General features: G+C 37.3%; 1 protein-coding gene across 6 annotated transcripts in view; it reads right to left on the minus strand.

Annotated features, from left to right (window-relative positions):
* Positions 1 to 14,872, minus strand: part of ATG5 (autophagy related 5) — a 195,388-nt gene that overhangs the window by 98,875 nt on the left and 81,641 nt on the right. For all 6 annotated transcript variants that reach the window (XM_027775111.1, XM_027775109.1, XM_006156950.3 and 3 more), the window contains one exon: positions 6,803 to 6,897. In XM_027775111.1, coding sequence (XP_027630912.1) covers positions 6,803 to 6,897 — 95 coding nt within the window. The remainder of the gene's footprint in view (positions 1 to 6,802; positions 6,898 to 14,872) is intronic.

Consider the following 14,872-nt stretch of genomic DNA (forward strand, 5'->3'; position numbering starts at 1 on the left):
TTTTGTTTTTGCTATAGCGCATGCACTTGCCAGATAGACAGAGAGAGACAGAGACAGAAAGCAGGAACTCAACCCCCAGTGGGGGATGGCCACGCCGCAATCTCTTCTCCTCCATTCTCCTCTCGGGATCTTGGGCATGCACGCACACATGCCCGGCGTGAGTTTAAGCCATCGGGTCCAGGACTTGAACCGCGGTCGACTACGTGGGAGTCCAGTGACATAGCCATTACGCTAACTGCTGGTCCCCAGCATGGATGAATCTTGAGGACATTATGCTAAGTGAAATAAGCCAGTCACAAAACACAAACAATGTATGATTCTTCTTATGAGGAACCTTTGAGCAGTCAAATTCATAGAGAAAGTAAAATGGAACAGGGAGTTGTTTAATGAGAACAGACTTTCGGTTTTGTAAGATGAAAAGAGTTTTGGAGAATGGATGTACACAATGTGAATGTACTTAGCACTACTGAACTGAATACTTAAAAATTATTAACATGGTAAATCATATGATATATTTTACCACTATCAAAAATTATGTATATTCCACTGTAGAACAGAATATTTACATTTTATTCTGCTAAAGGTATTAAATATCTCTGCACTTTAAAATGTACTACAAATTATACAGTGTATCATTTAAAATGACTGAAACACTAAATTAAAAGTAATAACACTCAGTGTACTAACCAATAAGTCTCTCTTCTTGGTCTCTAGCTTTTCTGCTAGATGTTATTGCAAGGTACTGACTAAAATGGAAAACAATGGAAGAATAGAATTATAATTTCTTACCAACACTGCCACAACCCTAGAGGGAAGGAATCCTAACAAACAGCCATAATTTGCCACACATTTTTATTGTACACTTTTCAGAATTCATAAATCAACATTTCTGGAAACAAAACAGTCTAAACTTTGGCTCCTTTTTCAATTTAGGAAGTGCCAAATTAATCCCTGACATCTTTGTTTCCATTTTTTTTTTTTTAAAGAGATTTTTGCTGTAGGGTGCATGTGCTCAATACAAAGACAGAGACAGAAAGAAAGCGAGAATTTGCCTCCCGGAGGGAATGCCCATGCCGCAATCCCTTCTTCTCCATTCTTCATTCTGGACTTTGGGCATGCACACGCACCAGGCATGAGTTTCAAGCTGCCAAGTCTGGGACTTGAAACACAGTTGTCTATGTGGGAGTCCAGCGACATAACCATTATACCCATCTGCTGGTTTTCATTTTTAAAAATGTACTCTTTCTCCCTCATAATCCCAAAGTATCTACTAGGTTCTTAAACATTTCCAGCAAAGTACAACATCGGTTGAAAAGATTTGCCTTAGGAAAATGGATAGGAAACATCTCAACAAAATTAAAATATTACTGTGGTTTTAATGAAAAAAATGAAAACTTTTACACTGAAATAATACATGGGAGATGGAGTAGAGTTCTGGGGATTATGAAAGAGATCAAAACTAAAGTCAAACACTATGCTCTTGTACTATTATATAACTTCCAAGACAAGTAGAAACCATTTTAACACTATTAGAAAACACAATTGCTCCCTCGGGCGGTGAACGCGCTCCTTAGGCCCGGCATCCTGGGGGGGGGGAGCCGCAATGGTGTGGGTCGGGAGCTCGAGGTGGAGCTGACCCAGGGCCAGAGGGGCTGAGAAGAACCTGTCCAAGTCTTGGTCAAGCAGGACACCCTTCCCACTGGTTGGAATTTGGGGTTCCTGCCCACTGGTTTCCAGCTGTCAGGGTCATGCTACTCGCTGGAAGCCCTGAACTCTGTGCTCCTCACCCCCCAAGCCCAGGGCCCCCTGTGGAAATGTTCAAAAATGAGTATCAGGGAGGTGCATTTGTTGAAATCTTTAGTGCTCAAGGAAAAAATCCTGGAGCAAAATGGAAGATCCTTGGCAGTCCATCTGTGATTTGGAAAGAGTTTGATAAAGAAGTTAAAAGTTTCGTGTTTGTTCTGGAAGGCAGCAGCCAAACAAAATTCAGTTACCAAAGGAGAACGAGCAAATCCTTGGACTGATCCAGAAATTTCTGGTACTTCAGATTTATGTAACCCTGGGACAAGACTTCTCCCCTGAATTGCTGTAAGATATACAGAACTTCTTTGAATGTTTTATGTGTATTAGACATTTGATCTATTGAAGCAGTACCAACAGTCGTTAATTTCAAGTGGCAGTTTTTGCATTAAAGAGCAGTGACTTACTAAGTCCACATGAAATAATTAAAATTAATTTAATCGTATTTCTTAGATATTACTCTACTTGCATTTCCCTAGGGAAGGAAAGCAGAATCATCTGCTTATAGAAATACTAAAGGGTTAGGGAATCAGCAGTTAGCATAATGGCTTTGTCGCTGGACTCCCACGTAGTCGACCGCGGTTCGTGTCCCGGACCCGGTGGCTTAAAACTCACGCTGGGCACGTGTGCGTGCGTGCCCAAGATCCCGAGAGGAGAATGGAGGAGAAGGGACTGCAGCGTGACCATCCCCCCTGGGGGGTGATTTCTCGCTTTCTGTCTCTATGTCTCTCTCTGTCTGTCTGGCGAGCACACGCGCCCTACAGTGAAAATCTCTCAAAAAAAAAAAATACTAAAGGGTTATAATTTTGACAATAAATGGCCTGTAACTTGAAAAAATACATAATCTAGAAGTTTTGAGATTTTGGTTGAAATGATGGATGATGTTATGTTTTGTACAGTCTGTTGTTCAAAACTGTGGTTGGTTCAGAATTGATGGAAATACTTTCTTTTAGTAATATTTACTTTAGAAATATTCGTCTTTTCTGTTTACACATAGCTTGGATATATTAGTTTTAAATGGCCTTGCTAGCTTATTTAGCAAAAGCGAAGATACGCAACTTACTCAGCTGAGTTTTCTGTTTTGTAAGATGCTGAGTCATCCACTGTGTGAGAATGAAAATTGTCATCCAATGTGTAGATTCACATAGAATTGAACATTGTTTAAATTTCCTTAATAAGTATGCATACTTTAAATAAGCCTTTACATTTAAGGCAAAAAATAAGTATAGCTTATCAGCTTCATGTTTTTCTTTAAAAATAACATTCTTAGGTTATTCCTAAGAAGATTCTCTAAAGCAATTTATAACCTCAAGAATAACACATAGAACAAAGTAGGTGAATGAAAAAATTATCTTTGCTGAATAAATATCAATGAATATTCAGATTAATAAAACTACTTTAGGATTTCCCATTCTTCATAGGCTAAAGAGAAAACTTACTACGGTCTGACTCTGTAGCTATATTCTCCCTAGTGCTCTGTGTTCAAGGCAAACAGGCTATCATATCAAAACGCTCTTTGCCTACTGCTAAGTCCACTCATCAGAGATCTGTGGAGATGCGCCACTTATTCAAGGCAACCAACTCTGACCTCCCAAACTAGATCCAATTCCCCATAGAGACATTGGGGCTTTTATCACACTATATACCTCTTCACAACAGTCAAAGCTAAAATTTTAGATTTGTTTGTATACTTTGTTAGTTAGTTTCTTACCATAAACTTCACAACATAAACTCTGTAAGGGTTAATACATAATATTAATCATCACTTGTCTCCCCAGTGTATAAGCACTACAGGGCAAGGCACACAAATATGTATGAGTAAATAAGCTTGTTGGATGAAAGAATGAATGACCCGAAGGATACTGGCATTTATGAATCCACTGCTTCTTGGGAAAATAGAAACGATGTGCCTAACTTCAATTTACAACATAAATACCACTGCTTAAGGGCTTCATGGTCATTTTACCAATCTTTTTGATAAGCGCCCTCATTAATCACCACCACCTGTTTTATATGTGCTAGTCTAAATAAAAAATGTTGGTTATGGTTCTGAAATATTTCCTGTCACTAACTTCATCTTTAGAATACTAATACGAAGCCTCTGGATTTCAGGAACGCAATCATGAAACTTGTGCACCCAACTACACTGTTACGTAAATGACAGAAATGACACAGTTTAACACGTCTAGAAGGCTTCTGGACCAATTTAACTCTTCCCACTAGAGTTTTATCACTTTATTAGTCATTCTGAGTCCATGATAAACCCATTTCACATACAAGAGAAAGACTTTGCAAAGTCAGCTTTCAAGCCCACCACCAAGTCACAGGTTTTCTAAGTTCTTATAAACTAATTTGGTCAAGGTGCACTTCACTTTTTGGGTCATTATGTTAAAAAAAAATACGTAAACTTAATTTTCATAAGCTAGAATTATAATTTGTTCATAAGTCAGACCTAGGTCTGGATTCTATTTGTTCCATTTTCATCTGTGTTATTAACATTTATGATCTTCGGTTTCCTTATATATAAAATCAGGTAATGACTCTGACAGCCTAAAATGGTTTTGAGGATTCAACAATAAAATGAATCTCTATCAAATATGCTCAATGTCGCTTCCTTGCCCCCTTGTATACAGGATTCCATTAGGATTATGCAGAGTAAAACAAGTATTTTAGTAAAAATCGTGCCCTGTACTTGCCTATTAATACACTTGGATTTTCAAGTTTTCTTTAAATTTACTAATTTAAGGTCTCAATCAAATAGTACAGAGATTTATATGAGGTAGTTTGTGGGAAAAATGAAAGGAGCGAATGAATCAGAATGCTACAGAAATAAAAGTAAACCTAACAGAATATCACAACCATACAACTCAACCAGAAGCCAGCAACAAGAATCTGATATTATCTTTAGATTATATAATTTAAAAAAAGGAAAGCAGAGTCCTGTCCTCCTTAGTCAAGGCATAAATAATGTTTCAAAAACACATAGTAGAGAAATGGGGAAAGCTAGAAAATGACAAATTAACAAAAACTTGGACTTCTAAATTTTTATATTCACTTAAATAATCTCACTTCTAAAATTTTAACCAAATTTAAATAAAAACCAAAATGGAAAGAGGATAAAGCTATACGTAAACTAATTTAGGTAATCAATAATGAATAAAATCCAGTAAGTCTTCAGACTCTTTGTCTCAAATTTCCGTTTAAGGAAAAATTGCCCAACTGCCTTGACACAGATAAGATCAAGCAGGAGGTTCTGCCCTAACAGTTCCTATTTGGCAGCCAGGTTTTCTCAAGCACATTTTGAGAATTCTACCTTCCTACTTTCTGGTTACAACACTTTACAGAAGCCATTTTTTCTCTCTCGCTCGCTCACACTCTCTCTCTTTGGTTTGCCCTCGGCCCTGACTCTCTGAATCCTTCTCTATTATGATACTACAGGAAGAGGCATGGATGAATTTGATCATTTCCCCCAGAATAGAAGGATAAATTTAAAAAGGAAGACTTCTCCTCTGTACACCTGTACTATTATTCTGCCAATAATAATCCCTACATTAAGTAAAATAACATATACTTCCCCTCTAGGAACTTCAAGTATTTACAATAAAAAATATTACAGATAGTAAAATATATATGGCAGAACTTAACAATCCAGTGCTAGGAGGTTTAAGTCTCAAAACAGTTCTGAAATTCTCCCTTTGGAAATGTTTTCAGAATCTGTAGTATATTTTATTCAAGTGACTCCACAATAAAATTCTTTGCTAAGCTGTGGGAATGCCTATCATATGTTACCATACAGCTTATGCTACAATAAAGTGAATAAATGATTTAATAAACAACAAAAATTCACATACCAAACACTTTTCTAGACCCTGGACACACGGTAAAAATGTAACAACAACCCTGCTTTCATGAGAAATATGAACCATTAGAAAACTGCACCTATTAACACGAAATCAGACTCTTCATTCTTTCAGTATATTGAGATTTTTATTTGCTTATATTCAATTACAGAATTTTCTGGAGTTATAAAATATATGAAATAATTACAAAAATAGCTATTAGTCAAGACTGTATAATACTCAAAATGGCTACAAAAGCACTTTATGAAAAACTTCTCCAAGTTTGAATGGATGTCCTACTAGATTTTTCTATGCTTACGTAATTATGTTTTCAGCTCCTGCTCTTACATACATTTTCATGATAGTAACTTGCTATATCATTCATTCAACAAACATTTTATATTTGCTATATGCCAAGCACACAGGATTTTTTTATATACTCCACAGAAAAATGGAGCATCTCTTCACACAAGCATCCAGTAAGAAAGACTTGTGGGCCTGCTGTCTACTTGGCTGTACAAGTCTAAGGACTCACTATTTAAAACAAATATAACTAATTGTCATTATTTGCCATGCTTGTGGTCTAAAGTCCCTCCAAACACTAACCAAATATTGGGCCACTGTCCTAAAAGAAATAAGAAGTTATGTTTTTGTGAGCCTTGGTCACAACATGTTCATCAAATGATCAATATTCAATACGACCTTCTTTTATACGGGTTTCTCTTTAAAAATAGCATTTCAACACTATGATAGTGTCCATCTTAAACAACAAAATCACCAGATGTAAAAACCATGTCACCAACTGCAAGGACACCTGTTTACAGTATGACAGCTGAAACGAGAGCACGTAAGAGGCAAATTAAATTTTTCACTGCTTCATTTATGTCTAGGAATAACCACAAACCTACTCCAAGTTTGGGATTACAAGCAATATCACTACGTAGGTAAATCTGTCAATAAGAAACCTAGAAATAATGAGTATCAACTATATGAATCAAGTAGTTCAGTACAGTCTCTTATTTGATTGCCACCAGAGACACAAATGGGAAAAAAAAAAAGAACCCTAATATATACGGTTCAAAGAGTTTGGAAATAATGGGCTAAAAGTAGTAAGATATCTGAGGCTTTCTCAAATAGATATTTTTAAAAATGTTGCTTCCTACCTGATATATTCTAAAAGGAATATAACGAAATCCATTTTCTTCTGCAGGGTATTCCATGAGTTTCCGATTGATGGCCCAAAACTGGTCAAATCTATCTGTAATGATATAAATTAAAAATGAGTAACATTATACTGGAATCCCTCACATGAAGATAAAATAATTTTAAAAATCCTTCTAGAAGTTTCTCCAGGAACATAATTTATATATTAATTTTTAATAAATTCATCTTTCATGTGTGTGTGTATGTGTGTGTGCACACACACACACACACACACATACACACACACATTCCTTTTTTTAATCTTTTTATTTAGAGATTTTTGCTGTAGGACGTGTGTGCTCGCCAGAAAGTCAGAGACAGAGAGACAGAAAGCGAGAAATCATCTCCCAGTGGGGATGGCCATGCTGCAATCCCTTCTCTAGTCTCCTCTTGGGATCTTGGGCACACACACACACACATCCCCAGCGTGAGTTTAAGCCACCTGTCTGGGACTCAAACCATGGTCGACTACATGGGAGTTCAGTGATGTAGCCATTACATCAACTAGTTTCACACACACACATGCCAATGGGTACATGTGCTAACCAGAGTAACAGAGTGCGAGAGAGAGAGAGAGAGAGAGAGAGAGAACGAAAGTACCCTCTAATGGGGATGGTCACTATCACAATCCTTTTTCCTCCATTTCCCATCTCATACTTATGAACCTGGTATGATGTTTTTTCAATTCACTAGGGCTGTGATCAGAACTATGGTCAGCCATATGGCATCCAGCTTTCCATGCACAGCAGTTAACAGCACAATGGGTCTAACCCCAAACTCATCTTTCAATAACCAAACATAAAATTAATATTTTCTACATTATTGCTTCTTCCTCCTAGATGTTTGCATAATCATCTTTTTCTATAAGAGAAACAAATATAACTACTTGTGTTAGCAAAGTAAAAAATAAAAACAAAAACAAAAAAAGCTAGTAGGGAACCCACGTTGATTTTCCTGGTCCTACTTCTATTGCTAAAATATAAAGGTACAACTTCAAGTGACCTAAATGTTAACCAGAACTTGAGTAAAAATGTAAGGGTCAAAATACTGAACATAGTATATATTAAACACCAAAGAAGATAAATTATAGGGAAAGCTTTAGAAGAAATATGAAACTGATATTTATAAAGTATCAACTGCAGCTTATCCTCAGATTAATTAAATGGTTTTAAAATTTTTCAGTCAATTAAAAACATACATACTATAAAATTCACCTTTTTAAAGTATGGAATTCAGGTACATTTATTATGTTCAGAGTTCAGGACATTTTCATTGACCCAAAAACACTTGTTGCTCACAGAAATAGAAAAAAAGGTAATCCTAAAATTCATATGGAACTATAGAAGATCCCAGATAGTCAAAACAATCTTGAGAAAAAGAATGATACTGGAGACATCATACTACCTGATTTCAAATATACTAGAAAGATACAGTAACCAAAACAGCATGGTGCTGGGATAAATCAGACACAAAACATAGATCAACCAACTAAACAGACGAGAAAGCCCAGAAATAAACCCATGCATATACATTCTGCTGGCTTTTTGACATAGGTGCCAAGTACACACAAGAGGAAAAAGACAGTCTCTTCAATAAGTGGTGCTGGGGAGAACGAATAACCACATGCAGAAGAATGAAATTTGATCCTTATCACTCACCATAAACAAAAATCAATCTCAAATGGATAAAAGACATAAATGTAAAACCTGATATTATGAAACTACTAGAAGAAAACACAGAGGGAAAAGCTCTATGACACTGGTCTAAGCAGGAAGTTTCTAGATAACACCTCAAAAACCTATGCAGAGAGCAAATAGACAAATGGGATTGTATCAAGCTAAAAAGACTGCACAGCAAAGGAAATTCACCTAGTGAAGAGACAATCTACAGAGTGAGAGAAACTAATTGTAAACTATATATCTGATAATACTGGCGAGGATGTAGAGAAAAGGAAACACATGTTGTTGCTGGGAAATGGAAGTCAGTTGATTTTATGGAGGAAGTATGAAGGTTCCCAAAGAAATTTTTTAATTAAACCCTTCTGCCTATAAATCACTAATCTTTCTATCTCTATGGTTTGCCAATTCTGCTCATTTCACCAAGGCCACGTTTTGAACTGTAGTTAGCCATGTGGGATCTGGCTTTCTATACATGGCACTTAACCACTGTAGTACAGGGACAGCTAGAACCATGGTCTTCTGATTTAAAACTGAAAAGCTACAGTCAGGAAACTATGTCTTAATGCTAAGAGGAGAGCTCCTTTGAAATAGTCCTTTCATACAAGAAGTATTTATTCTTTCAATGCTTTTAAAAAGCTTCTTTTTATCATCAAGTAACAAGAATGTAATAGGTAAACAAATTATTCTTCATGAATACTTGAAATTTTACTCATTGCCTCATCATTAAATCTGTCATACCTAGTATGGTGCAGCTATAGCATATGCTCTTGAACAAAACAAAACAAAAGGCATATAGGACCAGCTGGAATAGTAGTTCAAGCAACTGGATCCCACAGGGAGGACTGCACTGTTCAAGTCCTGGACTCAGCAGCTTGAAAAACATATTCTAGGTGTGTGTGCGGATATGTCCAAAATCTTGAAAAGAGAATAGATTGTAGTGTGGCCATCCCCCAGAGGGGTTGCTTTCTCACTCCCCATTTCTTTCTCACTGGTAAGCTCATGTGCCCTCTAGCAAAAATTACACACACACACACACACACACACACAGAGAGAGAGAGAGAGAGAGAAAATTACCAACATAATTTTCCATATTAAAAAAACTGAGGTCCTAAATTTTAGGTCCACAACTGAATAGCAAAGTGACTAGAAATAAAATGTATTATTATTTCTGACTTAATTCACACATACAAGGGGACTTCAAAAAGCTCATGGACAATGGAATTAAAGTATGCGTTTATTTTGGTGCCAAAAAAGAACCCTTTAAATCCAGCAGTCTCTTCATAGTACACATTTTTCAAAAACTTTTTGAAGACCTCCTCATAGATGGAAAAAAGAAGTTATTGAAGTTTCTAATGCCTCCTCTAACAATAAAATTTTAATAATTATTTTAGACTGCTTCTTTAGTAAATTAGGACCTGTTAGAAAATACAGATAAACCCTTCTTAGGAGACAGGCTTAGAGGCTGGCAGGTGGTGTGGTTGTTAAGGGTGCTGGACTCCCACATGGCCGACACACATGGTTCAAGTCCCAGACCTGGTGTCTTGCTTTCTCACTTTCTCTTTCTTATTTAAAATAAATAAAGAAATAAAGTTAAAATAAAATAATTATTTAGAAAAAAAAAAAAGGGGAGACACAAGTTCATTGGTTCCCCTTTTATTGGCAACAGGGCACGTGTACTTGCTAGAGAGAGACAGGGCGTGAGAAAAAGAGAAGTGGGAAATGAGAACGCACCCTTAGGGGAAATGGCTATGCTGTGATCTCTTCTCCATTCTCCTAGCAAAATTTTGGGCACACACATACATGACGGTATGTTTTTCAAGCCACCAGGTCTAGGGCTCAAACTGTGCACTCAGTCACGGACCCAGCCTCCTTAACCACCATTTCACCAACCAGCCCTATACTAGTTCTGAGAAGAAAAAAAAACATGGACTAAAACAGCGGTTCGCAACTAGGAAAGCTTTTGCTCCCTTGAAGGCATCTAGTAATGTCTGGAGACATCTGCCTATTACTATGTCGTCAGAAAAGTCATGATGTATTTTTCTATGCCTTCCTATGTAAAAATGCATCATGACTTTTCCGATGACCTAACAGAATTCTCTGTGTGTGTGTTATAGTAGATAGAGGCTAAGTATGTTATAAAGCAATATATTCTAACTGATGTATACGACAGCTCCAAAACAATTACCTCACTCAAAATGCTGATAGGGTTAAAGGAACAAAAACAAACAAAAGCAAACAAAAAAATACAGAAAAGGAAATTAGTAAAAGTTTTCGCACACCTATATGGAAAAAGAAAAAAAAGCCAAAAAAGTAAACAGGAAAAAAGAATGGTATTGCTCTGGTTATCAATTTAATGACACAGCTGCAAATTTACACTTCAGTGTACACACAGATCTTTAAAGCATCTCTACTATGAAAATTACTGCTAAGATTTCAGAAATGAGATCTCAGGGCAAAGCCTCCTCTGCAGTTTCCAAGTGCTGCACACTAGCTTAGCAGCATGGGGTGAAGACATCTGGTCAGCCACATGACCAGATGTGTAGTTTCAGCAATTTTGCAGCCTCAGCCAGCCTAGCATAATCTGCCTGTTTGACAGTGAATTCAGCACTGCAAAGGTGTCCTGTGTGCATGAGCATACTGCAGGGTCCTTGCCCTTAGCAGAACCCACTTTCCTCCAAAGGCCCACATGGCTGCTCATCCTTAATTTTCCGTACAGATGTCGCACCCTCTGCAAGGCTCTGCCAACTGTTGCTGATTACCTGCACTACAGATTGCCCTGACTGGCCATGAACTACAGCCCAGCTCAGGCCAAACAGTGAATTCCTCTACTAATTTGGTCAGTTGAACTACACCTTCTCCAATAAGGTCTGAACTCCAGTATTAGGGAAGGGGCTCCTTATAAGTATGGCCTTCCTCCCTCAACCCTAAGGTACCATATACAATTTTTTTGTACCTTATAGTCTTTTATCATAGTTTAATAATTCTTTTTTTTTTTAAGAGAAGTTTTGGCTATAGGGTGTGTGCATTAGCCAGAAAGACAGAAAGCGAGAAATCACCCCCTCAAGAGGATAGCCACACCACAATCCCTTCTCTTCCATTCCCCTCTCAGGATCTTGGGCACGCACACACATGCGCCCGGCATAAGTTTAAGCCACTGGGTCTGGGACTCGACTACATGGGAGTCCAGCGACATAGCCATTACGCCAGCTGCTAGTCCCAGTTTAATAATTCTTTACATAAAACTTACCCCCTTTAATCCACTGTGTAGTTTCTATCTCCCAAATGAACCCAGACAAACACAAGTACATTTAAAGGAAAAAAGAAACTAAAAAGATCTATATTAACATTACTTTTTAATCTTAAACAAACTTACATGATTATATAAAATAGGCATTTTTTTCAGCAATACTAAAAACACTCCAAGCAAGAATTTTTTTATTATTATTATTTTTAAATTTATTTTTTAATTTACTAGAGGTCATGTGTGCTCATGAGAGAAAGACAGAGGGAAAGTGGGAAGGTACCCCTCATGGTAGATAGCCACATCACAGTTCCTTTTCCTCCATTTCTCCTTTTGGGATTTTGGACATGAACACACGTATGCCCAGTTTGTTTTTCAAGGTGCTCGGTCCGGGAATTGAACCACACAGTCATCTTATGTGCAAATACTGCCGCCCTAAGCATTATGCCACCAGGTGGCCCTAATTAATTAACTTTTATTAATTTAAATTTACTAACAACATACAAGTATATACAAGAGAAAGAAAAGTGCTGAGATTGAGTGTATAACCAAGTGCATTCTATACTGAATTTTGTAATATTACTAGCTCGTCTATCTCCAGTCAAAAAGTAAAATAAAGTTAAAGAAGGGCTACTTTACTATATTCGTAAATATCAATGATTTAAAAACCTACTGACCTCTTTCTAAGTGACTGTTTAAATACTGTAACTATGCTATCAAGTATTATAAGTAAATCATAAAATTAGTTGTTTTATCTGCCATGAAGTAAAGCACTTACAAGACTGGCCCCATAGCACAGTGGTTAAGGGAGCCAGTTCCCACATGGCGAACTGCAATTGGAATCCCAGTCCCAGTGGCTTGAAAACATAAGCATGCATGCCCCAAATCCCAAGGATGGAAGAATGGAAGAGAAGTGACTGAGGCATGACCATGTTCCATGGAGGAGGTGCTTTCTCCCTTTTTCTCTCTCTGGTGAGCAAACCTGTCCTTGGCAGTGAAAAAAAAAAAAAAGAAGAATATCACTCAAAAATAATAGAAGCATTATGTTCTCTGGTTTCTGGCTGTTTGCTTTTTAAAGTATAATTTTAAGTAAATGTATATCACTTTCAACAATTTTCTAATTTATTTAGTTCTAATTCAGAAACAAAACAAATAAATAAATACAAGATTAAGATTAGCAGTTACTTAGCTTATTCTTGATAGAGTTATTAACAACACGATTGATAAACTGGTTTCTTTCTTTCTTTCTTTTTTTTTTAAAGAGAGATTTTCCTCATAGGGCGCACCAGAGAGACAGAAGGTGAAAAATCACCCCCAGTGGCGATGGCCATGCTGCAATCCCTTCTCCTCCATTCTCCTCTCGGGATCTTGGGCACACACACACACACACACACACACACTTGCCCAGTGTGAGGTTTTTTGAAGCCGCCAGGTCCAGGACTCGTACCACAGCCAACTATGTAGGAGTCCATCGACAAAACCATTATGCCATTTGCTGGTCCCTGGTTTCTTTTTTAAAAACTTAAGATATGTTTAAGAAGGGCACCAAATCAAGGATTATAAACTGAAGGCATATCCTATAGAAATATTCATTCTACATTTTTCAAAAAAGAAAGATTAAAAATAGAATTCCTCAGGGCCAGCAGATGGTTAGGACTCCCGCCCTTCTCACCCTGCCCCCACCCCTAGCTTTCTCTGGTGGGCGTACATGCCCTATAACAATTTTAAAACTATATAATAATAATAAATAAAATTAAATAATTTAAAAAAATAGAATTCCTCAAAATCCTGGTGACCACCAATTTTTCCTCACATTCTGCTGAACTGAATCTTAACATTGGTTGTAGAAAATTATAAACCACCAAGAACATTTTATTTTTAATTTCAGATCTTTCTAAGATGCACAAAACTCTTCAAATGTGTATTTTGTAGGACCAGTAGAGGGCAAAATGGTTACGTTACTAGACTCCCACATAGCCAACTGCAATTCAAGTCCCAGACCCAATGGCTTAAAACTCACGCCAGGCATGTGTGCCTGCATGCCCAAAATCCCGAGAGGGGAAAGGAGGAGAAGGGATTGAGGCAAGGCCATTCTCCCTGGGGGTGATTTCTCACTTTTAATCTCTCTGGCAAGTGCATGCGCCCTAGGACAAAAATCTCTTAAAAAAAAAAAAAATCTGTAATTTGTTCTTTACATGGAAAACAGCAGAAAAAAGTGGCAATGTTAAAAGATTTCACTATTCTCTCACTTAAGCTTAATATGAGATAAGAATTCTATGTAAAATCACTTTTAATATTCTTATGCCTCAAATAATGTATTTCAAACCCCCCACAGGAGACAGAAAGGACATCCAAAGGGACCATAGGGATGGCAACCAGTGCTTAATTTTCAACTAGCTGGGCTCTCAAATAACATGGTAGTAGTGGAGACAAAGGGAAGAGGCCTTCTTGAAGACACAGCCACATGGATTCTGCAAACTAGCCATTTTGGGGGAACAGAAATCAAGACTTCCCACTGATAATTTGGCTTCCAGCACACAAAACTCACATGGTAGGAAGACCCCTTCCAGGCCTCCTGTCTCTGTACCTGTCTTTGTCTCTCTCTACCTCTGTCTCGGTCTCTGTCTCCTCTTTTTTTTTAATTTTTGCTTTTTAGAATTTTGCACGGTGCGCTTGTGCGCTGCGCGGTTTTCCAATTTTTATTTTTTTACTGAAATTTTTAAAAATGTTCATTTAAGTTGTATTGAGAAGTTTTATCTTCGTTTTTTCTTCTCTTTTTCTGTTTCTTGTTTGTTTGTTTGCTGTTGTTGCTGTTGTTTCTCTCTTTCTGTTTCCTTTTCTGCACGCCCCTCAACACTCAGATTGAACTTCCAAGTTTGAGAAATTGACCATCAACCCGATGACTAGAAATTGCTGCAGGACCACAAGAAATATGGGAAAGCAGGAAAATACCTCTCCTCTAAGGGAAAAGGACAACTTGTCTTCATCCACGCACAGTTCAAGGGAATTCATGGAAATGTCTGATAAAGAATTCAGAACATTCATAATGGCAAAACTAACAGAGATGGAAGAGAAGAGAGACAACTGCTGAAGAGGAAGGAGAAAGAAAG

Source organism: Tupaia chinensis, unplaced genomic scaffold, assembly GCF_000334495.1.
Source record: "Tupaia chinensis unplaced genomic scaffold, TupChi_1.0 Scaffold000527_1, whole genome shotgun sequence".
NCBI lineage: Eukaryota > Metazoa > Chordata > Mammalia > Scandentia > Tupaiidae > Tupaia > Tupaia belangeri.